Source organism: Melanostigma gelatinosum, assembly GCF_949748355.1.
Source record: "Melanostigma gelatinosum genome assembly, chromosome: 22".
NCBI classification, from domain to species: Eukaryota; Metazoa; Chordata; class Actinopteri; order Perciformes; family Zoarcidae; genus Melanostigma; species Melanostigma gelatinosum.
This window is the reverse complement of record NC_136655.1, coordinates 8,961,892-8,987,929: the sequence shown is the minus strand read 5'-3', so window position 1 is coordinate 8,987,929 and position 26,038 is coordinate 8,961,892. Positions and strand designations below refer to the sequence as shown.

At 43.5% G+C, this 26,038-nt stretch overlaps 1 protein-coding gene across 1 annotated transcript; it reads right to left on the bottom strand.

Moving 5' to 3' along the window:
- Positions 1–899: 899 nt before the first annotated feature.
- On the bottom strand, positions 900–25,431 carry gsap (gamma-secretase activating protein). Its single transcript, XM_079294169.1, has 32 exons — positions 25,226–25,431; positions 24,147–24,217; positions 23,612–23,668; positions 23,432–23,501; positions 23,072–23,119; positions 22,888–22,976; positions 22,424–22,493; positions 22,175–22,224; positions 21,700–21,825; positions 21,552–21,632; positions 21,390–21,436; positions 21,174–21,259; positions 20,322–20,399; positions 20,142–20,228; positions 19,812–19,904; positions 19,442–19,610; positions 19,061–19,151; positions 18,774–18,843; positions 16,609–16,688; positions 16,309–16,389; positions 15,781–15,903; positions 15,506–15,561; positions 13,835–13,866; positions 11,758–11,819; positions 10,126–10,221; positions 7,544–7,614; positions 7,231–7,325; positions 6,330–6,449; positions 3,279–3,340; positions 2,002–2,103; positions 1,183–1,279; positions 900–1,029 (listed from the first exon to the last, which is right to left on the bottom strand). The coding sequence occupies exons 1-32, from the start codon at positions 25,311–25,313 to the stop codon at positions 929–931; spliced, it is 2,649 nt and encodes an 882-aa protein (XP_079150295.1). The 5' UTR covers positions 25,314–25,431; the 3' UTR covers positions 900–928.
- Positions 25,432–26,038: the final 607 nt, after the last annotated feature.

The window sequence follows — 26,038 nt, the reverse complement described above, 5'->3', positions numbered from 1 at the left end:
CTGTCAATTTTCAAACTGTCAATTTTCAAACTGTCAATTTTCAAACTGTCCTCAAAACAGCTTTGGTGTAAAGCCACCGTGTATTTCCTATGAACAGCATGCTAATTCCTACATTCAGTTTACAACACCTAAATACCTGCTTGGGGCTGTCATTTTAAATCCGCCGGGTCGCCTTCGCTAAGTTATACTAAGCCCCCCCCCCCGCCCCCCTTTTCCAGCAGCAAAGATTACGCATAACTCAGAGTTAATGTCATATTGAGTGTACAGCAGCCACTGACTGGCCATATCAAGCTACTCCGTCCATAAAGCTTTTGTCAGCATGTAATCAAGTTGATGGGGTGCAGCGGCATTACGGAGAGCGCGGGAGGATAAAACAAAGTGTTTGATTTACAAATACCGTTTGCAGAATTTGACATCGGTGTTCATAAATAGTTTGAGAGGAAATGGGGAGGTTGTGGAGAGAATTGTTGCTGCTACAGTTCATGTAAACAGCCGCCTGCAGTCATTGATTTCCAACAAATATTCAACCACGAACTGAAGATCCTATTGCGTTATAATGTTTGGTACTGTTACATATTGTCCCTTTGTTTGTGGGGGGGGGGGACATGGTGACTATTTCTTCCAATCTGCCTCATATTCTCCCCCTCCATCTTTCCTTCTCTGGGGCGTCTCCATCCATCTGCCCCTCCGTCCCGTCCTAATCTTCCATCAAGCACTGAGAGCTTGTTTATGAGCGCTCAGCCTTTTCGATCTCTCCATTCATCTTTCGCTTCCCGCCCTCCGCCATCCATCCATCCCTTATTTATCCTCGAGGCCCAGACAATGATGACTGTTCCCTGGAACACATTTACCCCCCCCCCCCCTCCCATCCCCCCCTCCATGTGTTTCTCCCTCAATCCATCCACCCATGCCCGGACCCTCTCATGCTTCATTTCTCCTCAAAGCCCAGCAGTATTAGTGTCTGCTTCAGAGCCGTCTCCTCCACGAACTTGGCGTCCACGTTCTCCTGCTCCTCGAAAGGGTTCAGAGCTGCAACACGGGAAGGAGGAGTTAGAGAGGGATTTAGCTTCTTGCAACGCTTCCTTCCTTCCTTCCAAAGCGCGCACATAAACGCACACATTCTGTCTTAATCCTCCAAAGGCGTCCGAAGGTATCGAAACCAGACACTCGCACATACACTACCTTGCTCCTCGATATCGGAGAGTATTTTTGCCAAGTAGGTAAGGGGCAGAAACTCAGGTCTGAAGCCTGGCTTGTCTCTGCTGGTGAATGCACATCCCTGAGGAGGAGGAAGATAAAAAAAAAACACAACTGTGGGCTCTGCAGTTTTCAAGGATGCACACAGTCGAGAGAAATCTGCAGCAAACCCCCCAAACTAGTCACCTTAACTCACTTGTTTCCTCTTCTGAATGAAGTTTGACAGCCATAAATTCTTATCATGTCATTGCACAAAATGCCACTGGCTCCGCTGGCCCAATTAGCTGACTGAAACCAGCCAATAGCATCATGAAGTGTGTGGATGTACAGCTGGGGGTCACTGTTTAAACACGTTTGATGAAGAATGCCAAAGAGGACATTGTTTTTGTTTTGTTTCTGTAACACTGCAGAAATAAACGCTTTTTTTCTGGCGTTAACATTTTTAGGGCTGCAAGGATTCCTTGTCAGAAACGTGTGATAGTGGCTCATCACAACGTTTCCAGAGCCCAAGGGGTTTACTTCAAAAAGCTTGTCTTGTCCGACCAACAGTCCAAAACCCAAACAAAGATGTGAAACAGAGAAAAACACAACAGCCTCACATTTGAGGAGCTGGATCCAGCGTTTTTTAGCTGATCCAACACTGTGGTTTACGATCAAATACCTGCACAACTCGAGACATTCCCACAAGCCTCGGCTGTACTTTGTGTTTATTGCTAATGAGCAAATGTTGTGTCTGCTCGTCTTCGGTGCGTTTAGTGTGTGCGTCACTCTCTGCGGCATGTGTGACACACCGTGCTGTGTTACCTTGTTGTTGTGTTTCTCTAGCAGCGTCCCGGCATAATCTCTGGAGATCGAAGCTGAGCTGACAGGATGGTCCCACATATGGTAGATCCTCTGCTCCATAGGCTACAAACACACACACACACACACACACACAAAAGAGTTTACATTTCAGACATGTAGCTCATGTTGTCATGAGAAGAAATAATCCCTGGGGCAAGTGAACATCTGTCCCCTTCTATTTTGCCGCTTGGAACGCAACGCCAATATTGAGGAGTTGACTGCTGATGAGGCATTCCAGAGAACTCATCGTTTCCAGCGTTGAGCAACGCACGCAACAGTAATAAAAAACACTCAAGCAAATAAGAGACTCCAGGTGTGACTGACAATGACATTGAGATGAGATTGGCATTGATGGGTCATAGCACTGGGCAGTACTGGCAAACATAAACATTGTGGAATATTTGAAGAGAAATACCTTGATATCAACACACAAGGCTATAGTCTGAACTTGCGAGCAGCTGGTGTATCTCTTGTTGATTTGTTACTGCAGAAGTGTGAAGTACAATATGAGGTTTACCGGCATTCCATGGGCTTCAAAGATGTATATCATAAGAGGGATGTGGGTGCTGGTTTTAGCCAAGACATATACATTTACTACAGTTTGCCAGCGTCTCCTGTTTTCTCGCAGTGTGTGTGTGTGCGTGCGTGTGTGTGTGTGTGTGTGTGTGTGTGTGTGTGTGTGTTGTAACTGCTACATCTCTCCTGCCTGCCAAACTCACCCAACAAAAGTCTGATGGGCAGGAAACAGAACAGAGACACTAAACACTCGACATTCCTCTGACCACAATGCGGACGGAACACACCCGCATGCACGCACGCAGACACACACACACACACACACACACACACACACACACACACACACACACACACACACACAGCAGCCGGTTACTCATGGGCTTTGTGATTGGCTTGAGGGGGGCTTGAGGGAGATGGGACCCAAAATAACTTCAAACTCTTAATTGGACCGGAATGGGAAGTTTGGGGAGAGAACCATTCGAGAAAAGATCAAAACTGTCCCCCTCACTACTGGATGGGATGACAATATCCTCGTGCATTGTTCTGGCTGAGACATTCACACCGGCCACGAACTGCTGCCTCTCTCAGCCCTGTCCTCCGAGTTTGTGCGCTCAACATATTATCATTTGGATGGCAGACTCCTCTAAACTATTCCTGGCCCTGCATAAAAACCTCATGGGTGAAAACACACACACACACACACACTCACACAGAAGTACCTCAGGGAGTCTCTTGAGTATGCTGAACTTCAGTCTCTCGTTGGCATCACTGTTGTCCAAATCTAAACACAAAGACAGAGGTGAAAAGAGGAGACATGGTGCCAATTACTCCTCTGAAGACAAATGTTCTGTATCTGGAGACAAATAAATGTCAAATAAATGCAAATAAAATCAGCAAAATCCAAGATTGCTATAACTACTATAAACCTTTTTCCCATGCTGATTTCCACGGATAAAAAAAAGAATTAGAGGAAAATTTCCATTTTATAGAAAACAGAAAATGTTTTGGCAATCAAGGCTTCACAAATGATCCCCCAGCAACACTTTAAGACTTTTCACAGAATGTATTTGTTGTGTGTCACAGTGAGATCCATCCATTCTAAAGGAGCACAGAGAGCCTCTGACATCCTGTGACCCGGCAACCTGCTTTGACAGCTCCTGGATGGCTCCTCGGTGCTGAGAAGCATTCTGGAGGAGATGTAAGTCATCCGGGATGTTATAAGAACCAGAAAAAAAAACCTGACTTCTCAAGGCGAGCAGATGATAAATTCAGAGTTCGAGCCAGATTATTCATCTTCTTTCTTAAACTTTCTGCACCAATACAGTCCAACACATTGGCACCATTACTGCAGCTGCTGCACCTGATTATCTTTTTGGGTGAGAATGACCTGAGCTCCTCCACCAGCAGAGGTTATTAGTCAGTACACCACTTTGGTCCAGACTGAACGATCTCAACAACTTCTGGATGGATTCTCATCAAGTTTTGTACAGACATTCATATTCCCAAGAGGCTGAATCTTAATGACTTTGATCATCAGATTAGAAATTCTAGATGAGACGGTTTGTGTGTGTTTGTAATGAGGCAGAAAGAGCACACCTGCCCGGCCAACCGTCCAGGACAAACTAGTAGAAATCTAAATAAATATGTACTTATTTGATCAATTCCTTGAGAGAAGTGACGCATGAACTCTCTCACTTCAAAGCCCTGAAACATTATTTTCTCTCACTTTGAAGTTTAAAACCATTTGGACCGGCTCCTTTAAATAGTCTTTTCATCTTTGTTTTGTTCTCTTCATGAGAAATGTAAACCACGACAAGATCAAGAGCGACGAGGATATTTTGGTTCCGTTGAGGTCAGTGCCGAAGTTTAGCCTTGAAACAATGCACACTGAGACAGATCAATGTTTTTCAGCACGGCACTGAATCCCCATGGTAGCTAATCCTAACCGCTGACCTCTCCGCACAAACGATGACAGAGGTGGACAAAGAAAAGAAGACGTGTCTTGCTTATTTCATGAGTCCGTGTGGTAAACGTTCACACATAATGATAACCAGTGAAGTCAGCCGCCAACATGCTCTACTAGTGCTCACAGCTCTGCGATGTGAGCTTCAGCGCCATATTGTATCTCTGCATGCTCGGGGGAAGCATTCATTAAATGAATAAATAAGACGTGAACTCATTATTATACAAAATATAATGTCCCTTTCCATGACAGCGGAGATGTTTCCTGGCCCTCACCTCAGCACAATAACAAATCATCCTGAATTAATGAATTCAATTCTTAATTAAACTTAATGAAGCTACACATGCTACAAATAGCTAGCGAGCTGGTTCTATAACAGATGTTACAAAATGAAAAATAAACTGCAAGAAAAAATTCAGGTAAAATTAGATGAAAATTTTAAGATGAAATGCGAAAAATAAGGAATTGAGTTTTAATAACTTATCATAATTCTGGCATTATGTGGTGTTCATATTTGAGCCTGTGGGTTTTGGGGGTTTCTGGGGTAATTCACAGTAACTCATAACAGGTGCAGCGCAGTATCAGCCACCTGTATGACTGAAAATATTGCTGAATGCTGAGAAGGATGAAATTTCATTCCAACAAACCGTGGACGCTGCAAATTCCAGCAGACCTCTAATTTACAGCTCAAAGCTGGAACAATTCTTAGTTTGCAGATGATGCACAACTTTTTCTTTCCGTTCCACTTCTACATGCAAATGCATGATCGAATTTAAAAAAATGTCCATGTCATTTCCCAGGTTCTTCACCCCAAGAAGTGGGCCGGGCTGAGCCGAAACAGCTTTTTCTGTTCACTGCGTGGAGGCATGGAGCCTAATAGAGCCAAATAGAAGTGAAAATCGAGGGCGAGCCCTTATTTCTGCAAGAGTCAGCGAATCATGCCGGAGCTCGGAGCATTCTACATCTGTTTTTATAGTTCTCAGTCATCTAATCGTGTTCTCCTTCTACCTGCTACTTGTTAAAGGGGTCAAACAAACCCCAATGGCCGACGACAAAAACTCAGCTTTTACTTAGTATGTGGCTGCACTTTTCTCGGCATCAGACAAACTCCGTCATTTCAGGAAGATGCTGACGTTTGTGGAATGTTTTTACTTTTTACATCCCGGTCTGAATCCATTTCCTGTATTTATTTGCATGTCTTCATCACAGAAGAGAAAGCAGCACAAAGAGAAAGAGCCTCATGCTCCCCAACGACAACCTCGAATATAGTTTCTGCATTATGAATGATGTCACGTTTTAAACTGCGTCACACTAATGTGGTTTTTTAGACATCGATCGTAAAACGATGATAGGTTTGGAAATACTGAATACAGCCTTCTGATTTAACGTGCAATCCGCTCTGCGTTTATCAACTTAAGTACAACAATGTTTTTGTGTTGTTCTCCTGTCGTTTGTTGTCATATCTTTTACGATATTGATTTGCAAGCTTATATATTATTTTCATTATTACAGCATGTCATAAAACAATTAAACAATGATTATTTGATTCAGTTTTTTAATGTTGTCGTTTGTTTTGTTTTTTTATTGGACAAATTGGTGCAAGACAATTCATCCTGAGAGGAACATGAACGTCTGTAGACAAGTTTATAGCAATCCATCCAATAGCTGTTGAGATATTTCAGTCTGGACTGAAGAGGGGGATGATGACATGATTGAATTTTCTTTTTAAAACTTCTCACATACGCAAAAATGTAGCTGTGTGTTTATAAAGCACTTACTGTGTGTGTGTGTGTGTGTGTGTGTGTACCTGTCATGAGCCGAGACACAAAGGTCTCAGTGAGCTGCAGGAAGCCGTGATCAATGTACTGCAGGAAGGTGTGATGAGGGAGGCAACGCACAGCAAACACCGCTAGCAGGGTGTGATAGCCTGGAGAGAGACGGAGAGAGACAACAGTGGGGCAGATGAAGAGAAAGACGAGGGAGAAACTTCTGACGTTCCTGAAAACAACAAAGGAAGCGAAAGAGTAAAACAACACTGAGAGTCTTCAGCCATGCTCGCGGCTCTGTGAGGCCGCATTTAGACACAGCCGCGCTTTGAGCTTCACGCTATCGTCAGCATCCAGCAACATGTTCACGTTGACAATGCTGAAGAAGACGTTTAGGTATTGGACAAAGAGCTGTGCCGTTAGCATGGCCAAGTCATCGGCTTGTTTTTTTTTTTCAACTTGTATTCACCAAAAGGGACACAGACTAAGTTTGCCTGCTGTTTTACAGCTTCACACCCAATTAACACACATCTACACCTGCAGCCTCAGTGTCAAGGGTGTGCTGCCTTGCTTCAGGGCATTTGTCTTTTCCCCCCCCGTTGCCGATTCTTACCTGCAAACTTCTCCTCACAAGCAACTCAAATCAAGTGTGTAAAAGTGGGATTCATATGGCAAACACTGGCAAATGAATTCAAATTATTGAAAATGAATTCAAAATGATTGAAAATGTATTCACACCCTGCTCTGGCCATGTCTGCGCTATGCTAATGTTTAACATATTTTTGGTTACATTAGTGCTGAAGAGAGCGGGTCTGTTGTCCCTCAGTGCAAACACACATTGTTATTCTGGGTGAGACAGAGACGGACTGGATTAAACAACTAAAAGCGTGTGTGTGTGTGTGTGTGTGTGTGTGTGTGTGTGTGCATGCGTGTGGACGGTACCTGGAGGAAGGGGCAGGCAGAGACCCCTCGTGGCTTCCAGGATCTGAAACATGAAGTGAAACACCGACCACTCGGCTGGACTGCCCCGCTGCGTGCTGGAAAATACACACACACACACACACACACACACACACACACACACACACACACGTATGAGCGCACACGTGAAGAGGGGTAATCAACAGTTTGCTCATGTGGACACACACAGCGGGGAGTGATGGAGGGTCTGGAGCACACATGGTGAAGATGAATACTTTATTATAAGTTATAAAACTTTAAAGGAGACACGCACTGAGGAGGGAGGAGTACTCACAGGCACAAAACATGAGGGCCGAGTTTGTACTTCAGCCAGACTGACTCCAGCATGTGTCTGATGAGCTCCAGCTAAACACACACACAGAGACACACCCACACACGTTAGTGCTTCGGGAAGGAGATGCTCGGTTAGATTCCAATGAAACGAGACATTTTTCTGCCACGACGCTGTTTTCTTTGAGGAAATGAGCACTTGTTCGATGATGAGTTTCCTCGCTTCCCTCTTTTTCTTTTTCCTACTTCCCATATTCACATCCGCTGAAAAAAGAGAGCAGTGGTTCCGGATGTGAACACATCATTTCACAACACATCTTTCAGCACGCGGCATTCATCTGAACGCACTTGACTCATCGGAAACATGCCAGCTGCGTGCTGGAGCACACGCATATTACGCACTCATTCTTTTCCACGAATGACCCCGTCGCTCATCTCCTGTAGAATAACAGGAAGACGAGCTGCCTCACTCACATCCTGCACACCAGTGGGAAACCCTCCACCAATGTCCTCCACTGACCTCAAGGAAATTCAATTAGCTTCGCTTATGTAACGAACATGCCCAAAATTAAGAGACGAACATCATAATCAGCTTCCCTGTTGTTGGTTTTTTAACGTCTCCTGCACAGTTTTCTTCGTCTAATTAGCACATTTGCTGTGCAACATTTTTCATGTTGTCTGCACACGAGTTAGGGAATGGATTCCCACATAAATAACCACAGAGGAATTTTCTCCATCAATACAGATGAAGAAAGTAATACTTTAAAAGTCAAAAACTGCTCTTAATTGGCAAGCAATTTGGTTCACAGTATACAATTTGCGTCATCAGATATTAATTGTTAAAATGTATGAATTAATTCATCATTTCTTTCCTCTTCGACTGACATCTCGTGCGCTCGTTGCTGCATTAAAAGGGATACAAATATGTAGCGGAGATGTTTTTGTGCTGAGAACAAAAAAGTCAAACAAGTGATTTAAAGCCACAGACTCATACACGCTATCCCCAGTGTGACTTTCTCTGCGAACAAAATCTGGAATCAGCGATTTGTCTTAATGAGCCCTGGCCCAGCAAAGAGACAGGATTTACTCAGTGTGGCGCCCCTGCTGAGGAACAACCCTGGGTATAGAATCACTTTTTCTGCATAGTTGTGAATATTGCAGCCTATTTCAATTAATTCCATTGCTTTTATTTTGCATTTTTAACTCGTCAATCACATTCAGCTGTTAGCGGGTTGTTCTTTGCTCTGACATTGGCTGTGTTATGAAAAGGAATGTATCTCAGTTGTCTGTAGCAACAGGGAGAGGAAATAAATAACAATGACAACAATGTGCTGCGGAGCTGTAATCTATCATAACAGAAATTCTCTGGCTCTTAAAAGCTGTAATCTATTTCACCCCAAACTTCTCCCCTGTGTCAACGCAGCCATTCGTCTCAATAAGCACAGACAAGAGGGGTAGATGTTCTTTATTTGTGGAGGGGGAGTCAGCCCTCTTTTGAAAATGTACCTCTCTGAGTTTTTAAAGCATGAGTCAGCTTGATGTGGAAGCACATCACCCTGTCGTTGAGTTACTCGACTGTTCTTGAGCTAAAACGTCCCTGAAGGAGGCTCCTTATGGGTCCTTTTGAGTGTGCGTGTTTTAATAAACCCCGCTCCCCGGATGAGACTTTTTTCATTTTCACTCCCTTGAATGAATTCAACAATAACCACGTTTGCCGGGACGCGGGGCGATGCCAAAAAACGATTACAGACGTGCCTTCTTCTATTACTTTCATTCGGAGTCTGAAGGCGCAGGCAAAACTCATAAGCCTGTCGTACGGAGCGGAGCCACCGACCTATCCAGCTGAGAGCAGGCGGGATTTGTTTTGTCTTTGTTCCTCTGTCATTTGCAATTCCGTAAAGTCCCGAAACGTGGTGCGTCCTGCTTTCTATTCAATTCCAGCCTTACCCTTGGCCTGATTTAATACTGCTGTGTTGATATATGCTCTATGTCTGCTTTCAGCGGCTCCTAGCTGGGAACGGATTTACCTCCCAGGAATACTAAAGACTGACTTTACAGAACCAAGTACCTCTATATAGGGTACTGAGACGGAGAGTGGTAACGTCTTTGCGCTCGGTTATGCACATCCCACCTGCCGCTCTTTGGGTGGATACAAAGGGGCGTAGTGATATTCATATCTATATATATTTGGGATACACATTGTGCTCCCCAACCCCCCACAAAAAGTCCCTGAGTGGTTGAGGATACATGTCTGAACCGGAGAAGTGTTTGTTTCAGAGGACTGAAGCGGCGACCTGATGGCTTCCAGCAACCCCCTCTCATCTGAATAGCACACGTCCATCTGTCAGAGCATTTCACTAAAGCGGGGAACTCGCTGCCTCTTCCACTGAGCGATCCTCGCTGTGAAGAGCACTTAACCTTGCCGAAAAAAGAGTAAGGGCAAGCATTAAATGAACAGAACTCGAAGAACGATGTACCTTTTTGAATAAAAGAAGGTTCACGGGAGTATGTACGCTGGTCCTGACCCTCTCTCTATCTGTCCAACACACACACACACACACACACACACAAACGCGGTGTACCAACCAGTTTGGCGACATAGTTGACAACCAGCGAGTCGATCTTCTTCTTCCCCATACGAGGCAGGTGTCTGTTCAGATGCTCCCGGAGCTTGTCAACCGTCTGCGATGTAAAAAAAAAACACACACTGATTATTTTCGGTGCGTGTGTGCGTGTATGCAGCCTGGAGTAAATGGTGCGTTTGTGTGTTTTAAGTATACTTTGCTGTGCACTCAGCAGGGTCAAATTGAGTTCAGCTCGACTTTCCCCGCGACTACAGTGTCCCAAAAATAGATTTAACCAGGGAGAGAAGAGGGGAGACCTGTGGATGTGAGAGGTGGAAGAAGTACAGAAGATGAGTCTGAAAACAGTTGACAGGATGACCTGATAAGAGGGAATAGGGAATGAGGAGGAGGCAGAAGGAGAGAGAGAATAAGTGACAGGAAAGAGAGAAAGGGGTAAAAGAGTGATGGACGAAGTGAAGGAGGGAACAAGGAGAACTGGGTCATTCTAAGAATAGCTGAGCGACTGCTAGCATCTCGCCTGAACTCCATTAAATTGAAGCTATCTGCACTTTAAAAACTATGCTGAGCACAGGGAAAAGTGGAGGATATGAAAATGTCCATCAAACAGCGTACAGTAAAAATAAAAGGCAGGACAGGGACCTTAAGATGCATCTCAGGCGTAAAAGGAGTTTCGCCTTAAAAGATGACTATGGCGGGAAAGCATCGGCTGTCAGCATTCCACTGCAGATCTTTAGTGGTCTATATATCAACACGTGTTAGAGGGAGAACCCACCTCCAGGGGCTGGTAAGCTGTTGTGTGTCAACAATATGGGATGCTCAATGCATCTACGGAGTTAATTAACAATGAAGCACTTTACGATGCAGACACTTTTTGTTTGACTTGAGGAAAAAGACACACGGTGTGCAATTATTCCAATGTTGTTTTTTTTAAAGGGACCTCAAAGTCGGCGTGGTATCTCAAAGGCAACAATGAGTGTTTCATTATTTTCTATTCTACGACTGCCTTTTTGATTTTGAGTGGTAGGATGTTAACTCCAGTCTTTAGGGTTTCGGGACTTCCTGCTTTTGAAATATCTGCTTGTTTTGTCACGACTGACAGAATGACTGGTCCTTTTACTGAATGTTTCATTTGGCAGCATTTCACAAGCGATGCTTTTCATCAAACGTGCAAGTTACGACTAAAAACCTTTCTGAAATCTTTTGAATGGCTTTCTTACTTTAAACCAGAGGATTCTGGTGCTACGTTACGGCCATGGGTATGTGAATGCAGAGCTGATCGTGTATAGTATATACTGGGACCACGTTTTTCTGAAAGATACATCCGCCTTGAGCTTAATCAAAAGCCTGAAAGCCAATCAAACATGGATGCCTCATATCTGCCAGAAGATCGTCATTCGGGGGTAACTGAACCCAAGTTCAATTAATTTGGTGCTACCTTGTCAACTCACGGTATTTTCAACCCTCATACGACCAACTCTTAAAAAATGTGGAAGTATACGTTGCATTATGATTTCCCCTTTATAGAAACTAAGCGTCTAGCCCGAGCCACGAGCAAAGCTACTTTTAACAGTGTGTGTGTGTGTGTGTGTGTGTGTTGTAGCCACTGAAAGGTTTCAGCTTCTCTGTCTCTCACCAGGCCTATGAGCGCCCTCTGTTGATGGTCCTCCTCTTGGAAAAGTGGCACCAGCTTCTTATCTAGAGGAGAGAGAGAGACACGAGGCAATAGTGGGAACTTGAAGAAACCTTTGATGCTGCATCCGCGCTCGACTGAACACTACAGGTAGCCTCAAGTGTGTCAGTGCACGAGCGTTGTTAAAAAAGGCCATCCGTAGGAATGGATGAACCCAAACTCTGACTTGCTATGGCCTGAACAAAGAAAGAGGACATTAATGGATTCTTTTGGATGACTGTTCGCTTTAAAAATACATCCCAAGGCCTAGGGGGGTTATGGCTGCAATCCTGCTGTGTCCTATGCGAGTGTGTGTGTGTGTGTGTATTTTTTGTTGTTGTATATCAGCCATACTAAAGTGGACCATCCAGCTGGGTCACTTTAGATGAATTATTGCACACTTGCATACACAAACACAACCCAATTTGCTGTATGCCTGTTTGACGTTCAAAGTTATCAACTGTTTTGAATTTAAATATCTTAGACAATTGGCTGATGTTACTATTTTGAGCTTTTCACGCCAATGACCACACACACACACACACACACACTTTTTGACCACGTGACCTCTCCGTTACGAGACGGTCTCATTCATCAAACCTGAAGCATTGTAGAATAATGAATTACCAGATTTTAAAAAACACAATCAAAATTGTTTTTTTCTAAGTCATTTATCAAGTAAAAGTGCTCAACTATATGCTAGTTCAAGCAACTCAATTGTGAAAATGTGTTGATTCTCTCGACTTTATATTCTTGTCAATGGGATCTCTTTGGTTTTGCTCGCTTGGTGGAACAAATCCGAGCCATTGGAAGTTGTCACTTTGGGCTTTTGGACATTGTGACTGGCAGCATGGCTCTAGGGCTGTCAGTCCACCACTTTGGTCCTGAAATATGAACAACTTTGGGATTGATTGCTGTGAAATTTGGTGCAGATATCTAAGGGGCTCAGAGGATAAATCCTACTGACTCTGATCCTCTGATTTTTCATCTAGCGCCACCAGGAGGTAGAGATTTTCACTGTGAAATATCTCAACATGTACTGGACAGATTGGTACCACATTTGGCACAGACATTGGTGGTTCCCGGGCGATTTATGTCCGACTTTGGCGATCCCATGACTTCTCCTTTAGTGCCAACATGAGGCTGACATTTTTAGTTTAGCGCTAAATGTTTCCACGACAATTGGATGGGTTGCCATGAAATCTGGAACAGACGATCATGTCCCCCCCCCCCCCCCCCCCTAGATGAATAGCAATAACTTTGGTGATCCCCAGACTTGTACGCACTATATTTACAATGTTTCATTCCGCAGATTTTGCACTCACTTTATTTGTAATGTAAATATAATGTAACGTGTCCACAGGACTTTTCCGGTGAGCCAGGACTTTGTGGTAATTGTTAACAGCAGAATGAGAAAATCTGAATGATCAAAAAGGCCTCAGCATGGAAGCAGATTGATAAAGTGTTGGGAATCAGTGTGGCAGCTTCTTGCATGAGTGCTATCATCTGTGCAAAAGTGATGAAGAGAGTGTGTTTTACAAGTGAATCTGTGGGAGGCTCTGGGTGTATGAGATCATCCGCGTGAATTAACCGAGCGGAGGGAAGGTCCCGTGTTGTGGTTGACACAAAACATCTGCACTGGAGTCATGAGAGGCAAGAGACAGACAGCAAGAGAAGAAGGGCGAGAGGTGAAGGAGGTAACTAAATCCCCACCGTTATAGAGTTGAAGCATTCTTCAATTCTCCTCTTTTAAAATTCCCTCTCACCTCTGCCACTACTCCCTTTCTTCCTCTCAACCTCCAAGATAAATTGGTGTGGCGGTTCTGTTTCGTTGAATTCTCCAGGGGGCATGAGCAATGCGCCCTCAGAAGAACACACAAACCCAAACACACTCGCACACAGTTTTGAGCTCCATTATAAGCCACGGTTTTGTTGTTATTTACGACATTCACACTCCCTGAATTGTGTCTGCGTGCCTGTGTGTGTGTTGCATCTATAGATTTATGTTTGTGAGTGTATGTGTGTGTTCATGCCGTCTTACCAAGACACCAGGTGTCCACCATTGATAGAACTCTAGAAAATAAGAAGAGAAGCTTTGTGTGAAAACAATCCCTCAAGCTAGCATTATAATAAGAGTCTTACTTTTCTCGCTGTAAGCCGAGGACCTACTTCACTGCTGCAGTCAGCAGCAAGAAAATATCTCAAAACTATAAAAGCACAAATCATGTCTGCAGGTGCTGGAGTTTGTCCTGGAGGATGAGAAGCTAATTATGAACCAAAAAGGCTTTTGCTGGTTTGATCCCTAATTTACAAACTGGACAGAGTTATATAGTTGAAGGCAGGTATTACATCAGTGGTGCATACAGGTACATGCAGGCCGGTTGGGGGGGGGGGCTCCAGCTGCACTCTGATTTCTAAGGTATTTCAAATGAAAGGGGATGGTTCACAGTCAAAGAGCGACCAGTAAACAGGGTTTACACAGGTCATTCCTGTGGACAATAAAACAGAGCACTGGGTTAGTCTTTAGGAGTTTGTGCAGAGAATTACAATCAGAAGTGAAAGTGGTAAAAGACAGTCTCTTTCAAAGAGGAAGTAAGAGCCCACGTAATTACGCTGGGACATTTACATTGTGAGCAGACAGTGAACAGACGTTTTTCTCCTCTGTAGTCAGTGGTTTTACACTGACTCGGGTTATGGAAACTGAACTCCTGCTCATTTAAATTCACTCTGCCTTACGAGGAAAAGCACATCTATTAAGGCTGCCAAAGGGGCATTCAAATTGGAGAATTCATCATATTTTGGGTCCAGACGGGATGCATTTTTTTTCGGGAAGTAAGGGAGTTTTGCTCATGTAAAGACCCAAAGGTGCTTTTAAACTTATTTCACATCTTTATTGTGCTGCATTTTATTCTTCAACTGATTGATTATGCTTCCGAACTTCACTGAGCTGGGACACCACTTCAGAATTTAAGCATAGGTAAAGGGTAATGCTGTTGATATTCAGTATTTTTGTTGTTGAAAAAAAAAAAAGCTCATGAAAAGCCCAAAACCAATGATGAATTGATTCTACTAACACGTAGTGTCTGTGTAGACATAGCTTCTTATTCCTCTGTGCCGTAGAGCTTCACAAACACCGTTGCACTGAGGGGCATGTTCCTTCATGATGATGAACATGCCCACTGTAGTTTATTTTAAATAAATCCCACATACACCGCCCTGCTGCTATAAATACTCTTCAGAGTACCAATTGTGAATTAATCCACAGCTGTAAAATGGTCCGCAACAAATCTCCTCCTGCATGAGTAAAGATTAGCTAAAAACTACAGTCTGTTTGACATGAAACCCACTTTTAAAAGATTTAAATCTTCAGCAGGAACCAGTGTGCCGAGAGGCCACAGAGGCTGATGAAGTCCGAATGTATTGAGACGCGGAGCGACGCATTGTTGGTTTCAATCTTATTATGGGGTGAACTGACCCTAATAAATGGATGGATACAGCTCGGTGTGTTTTTCGATACCTCTCCTGGGAGAGTCCGTGGAGCAGTTTTATAGCGACTGTTGGTTTTTAAAGTGCACAAATTGAATACTTTTTTCAAACCCAATTTTGAGAAAACAGTGAAGCAAAACAGCGTGTAGAGGGGGCGGTCATGCGTTCCTCTGCGTCTGGAGTGATGTGCGTTTCTTGACGACGCTTCGGTGGACGGCAGACCTACTTCTTTGTGTTCTCCTCCATGTTATTCCTGTGGCTGGATGGTCTCCTCTCGGACTTCTGAAACAAGCAAACGCCATCATGGGAGGGCTGACAACATGCTCTCGTTGTTCAGCAAAGACCCACAGGAACGCAGAGAGACACGCACACACACACGTTCTCTGATCCGTCACAACAACAAGCATGTTGAAACAATCACCGTCAATCTGTTTCACTTTGTGTTCATCAGTATGCATGAGAGGTTTTTAATGACGCACGCACACAGACACACACACTCACCAGTTTCTCCCAGTCAGCTTGTATGTGTGAGGTTCTGTATCTGGGGTTGGGAACAGCATCCAGATATTTTGTCCTCTCTGTGTTCCACTGCAGCTCTAACCAGAAACCCTGGAGACCTCTGGCCTGCAGACACACACACACACACACACACACACACACACACACACAAACAACAACACTGTCAGTGACACAGAAAGGTCATTGCTGCAAAGTAATTGAAGAAACATTGCACGCAAGTAGACACAATATAATAAAATCACACTGTTTTACATATAAATGTCTTTTTCAAAGTCTGAATGAAGTGGGCTGCAGTCGTTTCCCAACATTGCATCATACGGGCACCCAGCGTATGCGTGACATGCTATGTAACAAGCACACAATTGTCTCCATCTCATCACCAGCCTGCAGGGCAAGTTCTACTAACTGGTTCTGGAAACAGAGTCGACAGTCAGACTCTCAAAGCTTCATAATAAGAACTTTAAGAGCAGTTTTAATGTAATACATGTGTTTAAAAAGGTGTGTTGTTACCTTGCCTTTGAACACAGGTTCAATATGCAGCTCAGTGGTGCACAACACACCAGGGACCTCCAACAGACATGCTGGTATCTCCTAGAACACACAAAGACAGACTGAAGCGTGTGTGTGTGTGTGCGTGTGTGTGTGTGTACTACTCAAGGCAAAAAAGAAGAAATAGAACTGCAAGTGTGTCCTGATTTGGCATTCATATCCACATTTTTATGTCTTTATGCATGCTGAATTGTGTTTGTGTGTGTGTGTGTGTGTGTGTGTGTGTGTGTGTGTGTGTGTGTGTGTGTGTAAGTTTGGTACCTTCTTGTCGAGTACAGAGGAGTAAGGCAGGAGTTTGTCCAGGCTGAGGGACTTCTCATAGCTTATTCTGTACAAAGAGGCTGTGTGTGTGTGTGTGTGTGTGTGTGTGTGTGTGTGTGTGTGTGTGTGTGTGTGTGTGTGTGTGTGTGTGTGTGTGTGTGAGAGAGAGAGAGAGAGTACAGTCAGACTTTTATTTAATGTATCACAGTTATGCAGAATTCTTATCCTAAACTTCATTTCAACAGTTATACACATACAGGTATGCATTCAATTTGATCTCTGCATTTAATCCACCCGAAGTATTTAAGAGCAGTGGGCTGCTGGGAAGCAGTTCTATACTGAGCCAAAAGGCCAAGAAGCTTTGGAGTATTGACAGCGAAAAGATTATCTGAGAATAACTACAAGGCAAACAAGGCCCTGTAACCAAGGTCAGCCCAATAGCGGGTCTTATTAGAACTCCCACTGCATGCTATTAGATCTGATGTGGTGCAGTGAGCTTTGCGTGTGCCGTTCGGTTGCACCTTTCTATTCCGGTGGCATTGTGGTGTTCCTGCAGCGTTGTCTGTCTGGTACCCCTTTGAAGAGGCCCTCTGACCTTTGTTTTCGAATATGCTTAATTTTGTCGTGAATCTAGTTCGACACACATGAGTAGGTGACATAACTTGCAGAATACTGTACACGGCAGGGATACTGTGCCACGGTTCAGAGAACGTGTTTGCGCTTTTTTTTCTACCTTTTTGTTGAACCAGGCATCTTTGACAAACACACAGAGCCAAGTTAAAAAAAAAAAAAAAAGATATCTTTGTGTGTGACAGTAACAGAGAAACCACAGTTATTGTGGTGGATTTATGGCCCTACTAATTTTAGCGCAGGGGATAAGCCGGCAATACTGCTGATGTTGTTCACACTGTAGCCAAATTGTTGACAGTGAGGATGGGAGCTTTGTCGACAGAGTCGAATCTTGTTTATTGATGAATTCAGATCCGTGGCGTGAGCTCTCCTTTTGTGCTCAAGTGATATTGATGTTGTCGTCGTTTGGTGGATTATCGTGCGGATTACTGCCTTGCGTGACCTTTTGTTTCTAAACTCCATCGTGAAGCCAGTAACACCGGGCTGAATGTGGCGATCAGTCGCTATCATACACTATTTCACTGATTTCACTCACTGTTGAGAAGCTACGTATTTTGAACATATTTGTTTTCATATGATAGAAATGAATGAGATAAGATAATATTGGGTAAGCCAGGAGATAAAAGAACAACAGAGCAAAATCATCAAGTGATACTAGAAATGACATGCTAGAATGTGGTGCTTTATTCTAAGCTCACTGCAAGGCCCTTAACTCTGCCACATATGTTCTAAGCCCCGACTGAGATATTATAGGAATATCACAATAATATCATACAGGGCTGAAATGATGAAGTGTGGACTTGTGTCCTGACTACTTCAGGATTCAGCAGGCATACTTCTGTCTATTTCTATGTTGTTAAAACTGATTATGTTATTCAGGGACTGGGGAAGAAGGCCCACAAACAAGGCTCTGCCCTCCCGTGCATCAGTTGGCCTGTTTCGGGTCCCACCACAATCACTGTGATATATTAGTGAGCACAGGTTACTCATCTTGTATTTATGAGGTCAACTTAATGGTCTCCGTATGCTGTGCAGCAACACCTGCATTAATATGAACTCTGTATCTTAGAGCAAGTCGAAGGAGCTCCAGCAATACTATGCAAATGTATGCGGCAAGGTGCCCCAACATCTAATGTGATCATCTACCCTCTCGGTGATGAGTGTGTCCGTAACTACAAAATGAATAGGGTGTTCTGTTCTATTTTTTTTTCTCCAGACAGACATTGTGGGACATTCAAATGTGTTGCTGTGTGTCTACTTTGCCATATTTTCTTCACACTGTTCTGTGCAAGCTACAAGTCTCTCTCTAATTCAGACTCATCAGACCAGCGTTGGACGCCGGGCAAAAGTTTGAGAAAAGAGTTTCAAGAGGCAAACAGAGTTGATGAAAGAAGTCAGTTTTGTGTAGACAGGATGTAAGCAGTCTAGTAACCACAGGCAGAAGGAGACATAAAAAGGCAAGAGAGCAGCTAGACCCCAAAAGGAAGAAGGGAAACTCGGGAGACTTGCGTCCCCACGCTTCAGCTGCCACTGACCGAGAATGAACTCTTGGATCTGATCAAAGGACTCGAAGGCGTTCATGTTGTCACACAGCCATTCGATGATCTAGAGGCGGGATAGAAACACAGAGGAGACAGGTGTCAGTGTGTAAAAATGCAATTCTGGATGAAAGTGCATCAAGTTCTGTGGGTCCAGATGATGTGTTACGTCTTTATTTGATATGGAACAAATAAAAGGTTTACCTGATGCTAACTTTGACACAGAAACTCAAAATAAAGTAAATTAGCTTTACGTCGGTACATTTGTCCTGCCTTCATTGTACCTTCAGCTCCAGGTTTGGGTCATTTCCCATGTAAACCAGCAGGCAGTGGAGGGCGGCCAGGCGCTGAGGGTCAGCCTTACTGCTGGGACACCTTGGACGGAGGTGACATACGGCAAATTTACTTTCATACAACATAAGCAAATACTAACACAGAGACACGAAGGCCGGCGACACAGGCAGACAGCCAACAGTCAGGTGCCGCACTGTGATGTATGTGCTGTTTTCAAAGTGGAGTGAATAAATGAATGACCTGTCTTTCCACCTGTCTGCCTCCTGCCTAACTATATTCCCCTCTTCTCTCAAAATAGATATATATACATAGAGGAGGCCCCAGGATACATAAATCCTTAATTTCCACAAAATGTTCTGAATCATGCTCACCTAGAGGGAGTGACTGACCGCAGTATCTGCAGCAGGAAGGCAGGGCTTAGCTCAGCAGTGTAGATCCTCCCGCTGGCCAGGTCCAGCAGGCTGCCGCTGGACTCTCCCTCTGCATGCAACACCGTGACGTTAGCTGACTGACCCTGCAGGCCCAAGTCCACGTCAAGACCTTGAGGTTGTTGAGAGGGACCGGCGAGAGAATAAGACTATTTCTATGATCAAATAGCAATTACAGTTCTGTGTTTGTACAGGTTCTATGTTTTTTTCAACAAACATTTCAGGACAAAATAGAAGCATGTGCTGCAGCTGAGTCAGGAGGTAAACAAACTGCTCCACAGCCGTCACTCAGCTCAGACAGGATTTGTTTTACCTGAGAGGAAAAGGGAGTGACAGAGCATCTCCTGCTGCCTGGTGTTGATACAATGGAGGAAATAGCCCTGCAGATACACCAGGATGTGGTAACCTACATTCAGAAATAACACAGAATCACGACTATTTTGTATCGGTATGCAGTATGCACGACAGACCTTTTATTAGCTCGCGTGAGGATACATGCGCTCATTTGTATTTGTTTGGTTTTGAATGCAAAAGGGTAAAGAACGAAAGTTCGGCAGTCAACCTTAAACGGTCACACACTTGAGTTGAATTTACAACGATTCTGAGGTGTGTGTGTGTGACATCTCTGTGTGTGTGCAATGACCTATCGGGATGAAGAGCGGATGGAGCTGTGTGGCTTTCTGTGGCGACTGGTCGCCGCCCAGAGATACTCTGAACGTCTTGCTGCAGTCTGCAGGAAGCGAGAAAAATGCAACGAATGCGATAAAAAAAGAAATAGGTACGATAGATTCTTTGCCAAGAGAGCATTAGATAGCATACACACCTTTGTGGACTAAAACCACAGTGTAGATCAGTTCCTGTATGTCTTTAAGAGGTTGGCTGTAGCACACACACATGCTTCCTGAAATGAAACCACAGGGACAGAGTAGTTATGGATCACACGGTACGTGCACATCAAGAAGGGATCATGCACACCCGTGGCAATTATTCAAGATAATCAATGAGAAATTCAATCAGTTGTGATACATTTGGATGGAAAAATATTTCACATGTTAATACCTAATATTAATCAATTTTTAAAGGCGTATCGATCAGGAAGAGGGATGAAGGATTGATACAGAAATCAAAGATCCAATCAACAATTTCATCAATAAATAACGTTCTAAAAATGACTTTTAATCTGATATTATCATTAAATAATTTAACCAATTATAAAACCTTGACTTTTGCGGACAAAAATGAACCTGATAGTCACTGGTCAGCACCTAATTTTGGGAATAAAACTCTTCCAACAATCGTTTGATCATCGTATCATCACTGAGATTGTGAATTATGTGCTGCAGATTGTAACACATAGCTTCTGAGATGTGAAGGGGACTTACTTTCTTGTTTTCACAAAGAGAAAATGCAAAAACACACACACACGCATACAGAATTAGTCAGCTGGAACTTTGGTTGATGTACATCTGTTGAGTGTGAGGAAATATGTGTGAGAGAACACATAATTCATGCAAGGATGTGTGTGTGTGTGTGTGTGTGTGTGTGTGTGTGTGTGTGTGTGTGTGTGTGTGTGTGTGTGTGTGTGTGTGTGTGTGTGTGTGTGTGTGTGTGTGTGTGTGTGTGTGTGTGTGTGTGTGTGTGTGTGTGCGTGTGTGTGCGTGTGTGGATGTGTTACCTAATCTGTTTGTGAACACTTTCATCCGAACGGGCTCCTGCTCTGGTTTCTCCACGTGATAATGGTCAAAACCCAAATTGACAAACCTGTCGGACACACACACATACACACACACAATAAACTAAATCAGAATATTTGGGGTCTTTGAACCTCATAAATTAGGAAAAAATAAAAGATATTCCTATATTTATACTGTACTTGTAGTTGTTGCCTTACTTGACTGTGCGGAAGATATTAGCAGGCAACTCTAATGGGAGTTCCAACTGTAGGAGAGTGATATAAAGCAAGACAATTGTAATTGTTATAATGGCAATACATGGTAAAAACATGTGCACAAGAGAAGTAATTCATAAAATCATAGACATGGAGATGACTTACCACAGTTTCACAGTTATGGTTGGGGTAAAACTGAACACATCGCATCAGGAACTTGTCCTGTGAAACACACATGATACAGATCTTGTGTTATTGTCTAAAGTAAATTAGTTGTGTCTTTTTATGGATGAATTCAATGCATTGTCCATGCCTGTGTGTGAGTCACATCATGGGTGACATAGTAGAGACTTTGTGTGCGTCCGTCCCACTGGGCCCAGCAGAAGTCCTCAACTATTCTCTCTGTCGTTCTGGACAAACGCTCGGGATTCGCCATCACCTGGTTGACACAAACGCATTGATATTCAGCTTTGTGGACTCACTGCATTCTTAATGCAAAGCTCCCCAGGAGGGCACAACACACAGTGGAGTTTTATGTTCCGGGAATTAGGTCAGAACCGTGTAAACTCTTTGCACTGGCTTATGTAAATCTGTTCCAACCTTTTTCCTGATCAATTACGAGATATGTGCAGAATTTATACCTCTAGAGAACCTGCACAAAGCCCACTAACCAGAAGAAAACCCTCTATGCATTTTATAGTTGAACTGTGGCAACTATCCACAATAAAAAAAAGAAAAGAAAGAGCTGGCTGAAGTGAGCAATGTGGTGAATGTAGAGTCCAACGTACCACTCTATACCCCTCCTGTTTTGTCAGCAGAACGTGATAGAGATCCACATCTGAAAAGCACAGAAGGATAATGCATAAACTCAGCTATATCCAATGTCGTGTTTTCACCGGGGAATGCAGTATTTTTTCCCCCTCCCAATGCAAAAAGACAGATTATGGATACATCTCTGGATTTGATGATCTGTTTCGTTACAGATTAAGGAAACATAGCCCACACTGGCAGACGAGCATAAGGGCACGCAGACTCACATCCGTCCTCAGTCAGCAGCAGCAGGTGGCTCTCCAGCACTGATCTCCTGTCAGTCTCTGAATTGAGGAACTATAGGGACAGCCACAGAAAGCATGAGTCAGCATCTGGTGGTTCACAGGTTACCAGATGGAGAAATCTATTTGCTGATTTTCATATTTGAATGCAGCCCTTAAACATTCTTGGCATATAATTACATTTGTGGTTTGGCAATATGACGAGCAACCAACAGGCGGGAGTTGATCAATATACATAAATAATATTTACGGGAAAAAAAAGACACAGCTGAGGAAAAGAGAAAGAGAAAATGTCATAAAGTGAGTAAGAGAGAGAACGGAAACCACAGGTCAGAGCACTTTCAGCAAGCTTGCAAAATAAACACTCATACACTGTTAGCGCAAAAGCACCAAAACTGCAACATCAGCTCATGGCTGCCGTAAAAAACACACACACACACATACGCTACCTGCACTTTGACCCTGCAGTCTACTGCCTTCAGGACTTTAGTGTTGTTGATGGGATGGATTTCAATCAGGAGAGTCAGACACTTGGATACTAAAGCAGAAGGATTGTGAGAAGAAAGATTAAAAAGGCAACACGAGGGGTCGATGTCATGGTCTGTGACTGAAACGGAGAGAAAGAGGTGTTACTTGGTTTGAGGCGCTCCTCTCCTCTGGTGTTTTGTGCCAAGCTGACAGCTGAGAGGAGAGAGAAAAAAAAAGAAGCACAGTCAAGGTGTCTTGTGACTTAATTTAAATGTATTTCCCAGAGACTACACGAAATCAGCACTTCTTTAAGTATGCTTTGGCTCCATTACAGTCAATAATGTGTGCCAAACTGTGTCCCTCGCCTCGTTCGTTTGGGTCCCCACTCTACATAATCGTAATGTTATACGGAGATACTGAACTGCTCTAAAGAAAGTGATAATTAGACCAGAATTCGGTCGCTCACCTAACAGAGGACAGATTTATTTGCAGGTAATTCATTAACTGTGCACCACAGAGGCTCACCTAACAGCGTCTCCTCACTGTTCAGGGAACAGCTGCTGACACACACCTGCTTGTCAAATGTGTACAGGAGCTGTTGGGAGAGAATACACAGCCACATGGGAACAGGCGTGCACGGATGTGCACAAAAGCAAAATCTGCAGCACTAAAGTGAAGGCGATGAGGGACACACACACACTGTACCTTGTTCTGTTTGGTGTTGGAGTCATATTTCCCAATCCTGGTGGTCCCTGTTGCTCCCTATCAGAGGAGCGTCGTTCGGTCATTAAATCGATCAAACTCAGAGATGGATAATCCTAATCTGTCCCGACCGGGGTCAACCTACTGTCCCTCTGGTGTCTTCCACCACATTGATGTGCGTGGCACGTCATGCTTGACCTCTTCATTACATTAGCTAACCTTGCTAATTATCCTAAACAGTCCTGCTTCACTTCAAACCAGCGATTCACCACATTTTGGGGGGTTCAGAAGATTTAAAAAAAACAAAGGAAGGAGTCTAATCTGAAACCCAAGGCACAGGCGTGCATGCATAAAGTTGTGAACCTTGCACACACACAAAAAAAGATGTTATTTCCTCTTTGCAGGCTGCACATTGTCTTTTTAACCTACTAAACCCACTGACTTTTTGGTGGATCTGTCATTAAAAATGGATGTTGTGCAGAGAAACACGGTCGACATCGAAAACAATTGACATGCAGTGCGAACACTTTGGACTTACCTTCCATGAGTAAAGGATGCCCCCATCTCTCTCAATGTTTAGGATACAAGTGTCCATTGCTGCAGAGTATTCTGCAGACACAGCATCATTCTTATGAACTTATACGTCTCATCATGTCATATTTTAGGATCCCTGGTACTGCTCATGGTGAACATACTAAGTGTTATGTTAAATTATTATTTTGTGTGTTTCCACTGTATAATAACTTATTATTACACACGTAAAGTGCCCAGATGTGTAGACGAACGACATAGCAGGAATCTCTATATGTGCCGCTTAATGTTACGATAATGTGATGCTGCATACGCACCGCTGTCGCATGCATCACTTTCAACACGTGTGTTATGGTGTGTCTGTGTACTCGGTAGGAAGTTTGCAGTAAAAGTGTCATACATGTAGAGCTATTGTTTCTTATGTCACAGTAAACGTGTGATTGCTTAGTAAAAGTGTGGTATTATTCATGTTAACCAGTAACTGGTACTGAGATTGTACACACTGGAAATGAAATGATCTGTATTCCATTCAATTCATGTTGAACTTTCTCCAATTAACTATAGGATGGTAGGTGCTGGAATCATGCAACTTCAGATATTTCAGGATATTCGTGAAATGCATTATATTTTTTACAACTTTTTTCTGGAGTTAATCTTTCAATTTGGATTTTTTCTCCATCATGACGAAATATCTCCTTAATTGACTTGCTTTCTTTACAAAGTACTTAGAAGGGAAATGTGAAAAGTAAATAGCGCCATCTACTGGTACATACGTAATAACATTTAACGACTTAGTGATTCAGATTTATTTTTCTACTTTGGAAACTTAAACTATGGGACAGCAGATGGATTTTCACCGAGATATTTGTGATGCAATTTCGCACAATTGACACAAATGTATAACACAGTCATATTCACTCTAGAATATGTAATAACAGTGGCAGGTCGGACTTAAACCAAGACACTTGTTGTTAGCATTGTTAGCTACCTGCTATTGGTCAAAGCGATACAAACTATCACAATATTTAGAAAACAGTTTGACACGGAAAAGCCCGATATCTGACCGTGGACACCTGAACGCCTCACCTTTCACCCTGCACACCGACGCCTCCTTCCTGAAGATGTCAGACACCACATCTCTCTGCAGCTCAAATGTTGGTTTAAATTTCAGCATTGTTTACACCTTCTGTCTTCTCCTTTTGCTTTCAGCTCAAAAATCTTTAAAAAACACTCCGGAGTGAGTTTTCCTTGAGAAGAGGCGGCACCTTGCACGGTGTATGTTCAGGGCTTGGCATCATGTGACCGAAACTACATGTTAAACCTTGGGCACTTGTACAACTGAAGGCACTGCAGCACATATTCACTTCTTCCTCTTGTGTTTTTTTTTTAATTGACATGCGGAAATGTCACGTTGTCCCGCAGTTAGCTCCTCCCTTCTCCGGGAACAGACGGTCGGGAGAGTCGCCACTGCAGGCCGAGGAAAGGGTCGGTCCAGCGGGATGGAATCTGTCACCGTCCCGCTAAATGGGTGCGGGACTCAGCCAGGCACTTCACGTTGGGTGTCACAGCTAGTCCCCCGTCAGACAGACGGGGGACTAGCTGTTGATATATGTAAGTCACTGGAAGCCTGACAGTTTGTGCTTTACAATAACAGTATGGGAAGTGTGTGTATGTTTTGTGGTTTTTGGTGAAAAGCTCGTTAGTGCCAAAAATATAGATTATATGCATACAGTATATATGTAGAAAAAAAAGCCTATTTCTGTGTATTTTTACCTCGACACTATGTTATAGATATGATACATAAAAAAGATACCTCAATGGAGGTTTATAATGTGCTTTCTGGTATTGTACAGTATTTGATGCCCAACACTGCCCCCTTCTGCTTTACTTGTAATTGTA

Excerpts from the sequence above, each read along its gene's own strand:
- gsap (XM_079294169.1), bottom strand. The coding sequence starts at position 25,313 with ATGCTGAAATTTAAACCAACATTTGAGCTGCAGAGAGATGTGGTGTCT. Across the intron at positions 21,826-22,174 it reads AACAGGAGGGGTATAGAGTG|GTGATGGCGAATCCCGAGCG; the intron begins GTACGTTGGACT and ends TGTGTCAACCAG. Across the intron at positions 21,260-21,389 it reads AATATCTTCCGCACAGTCAA|GTTTGTCAATTTGGGTTTTG; the intron begins GTAAGGCAACAA and ends TGTGTCCGACAG.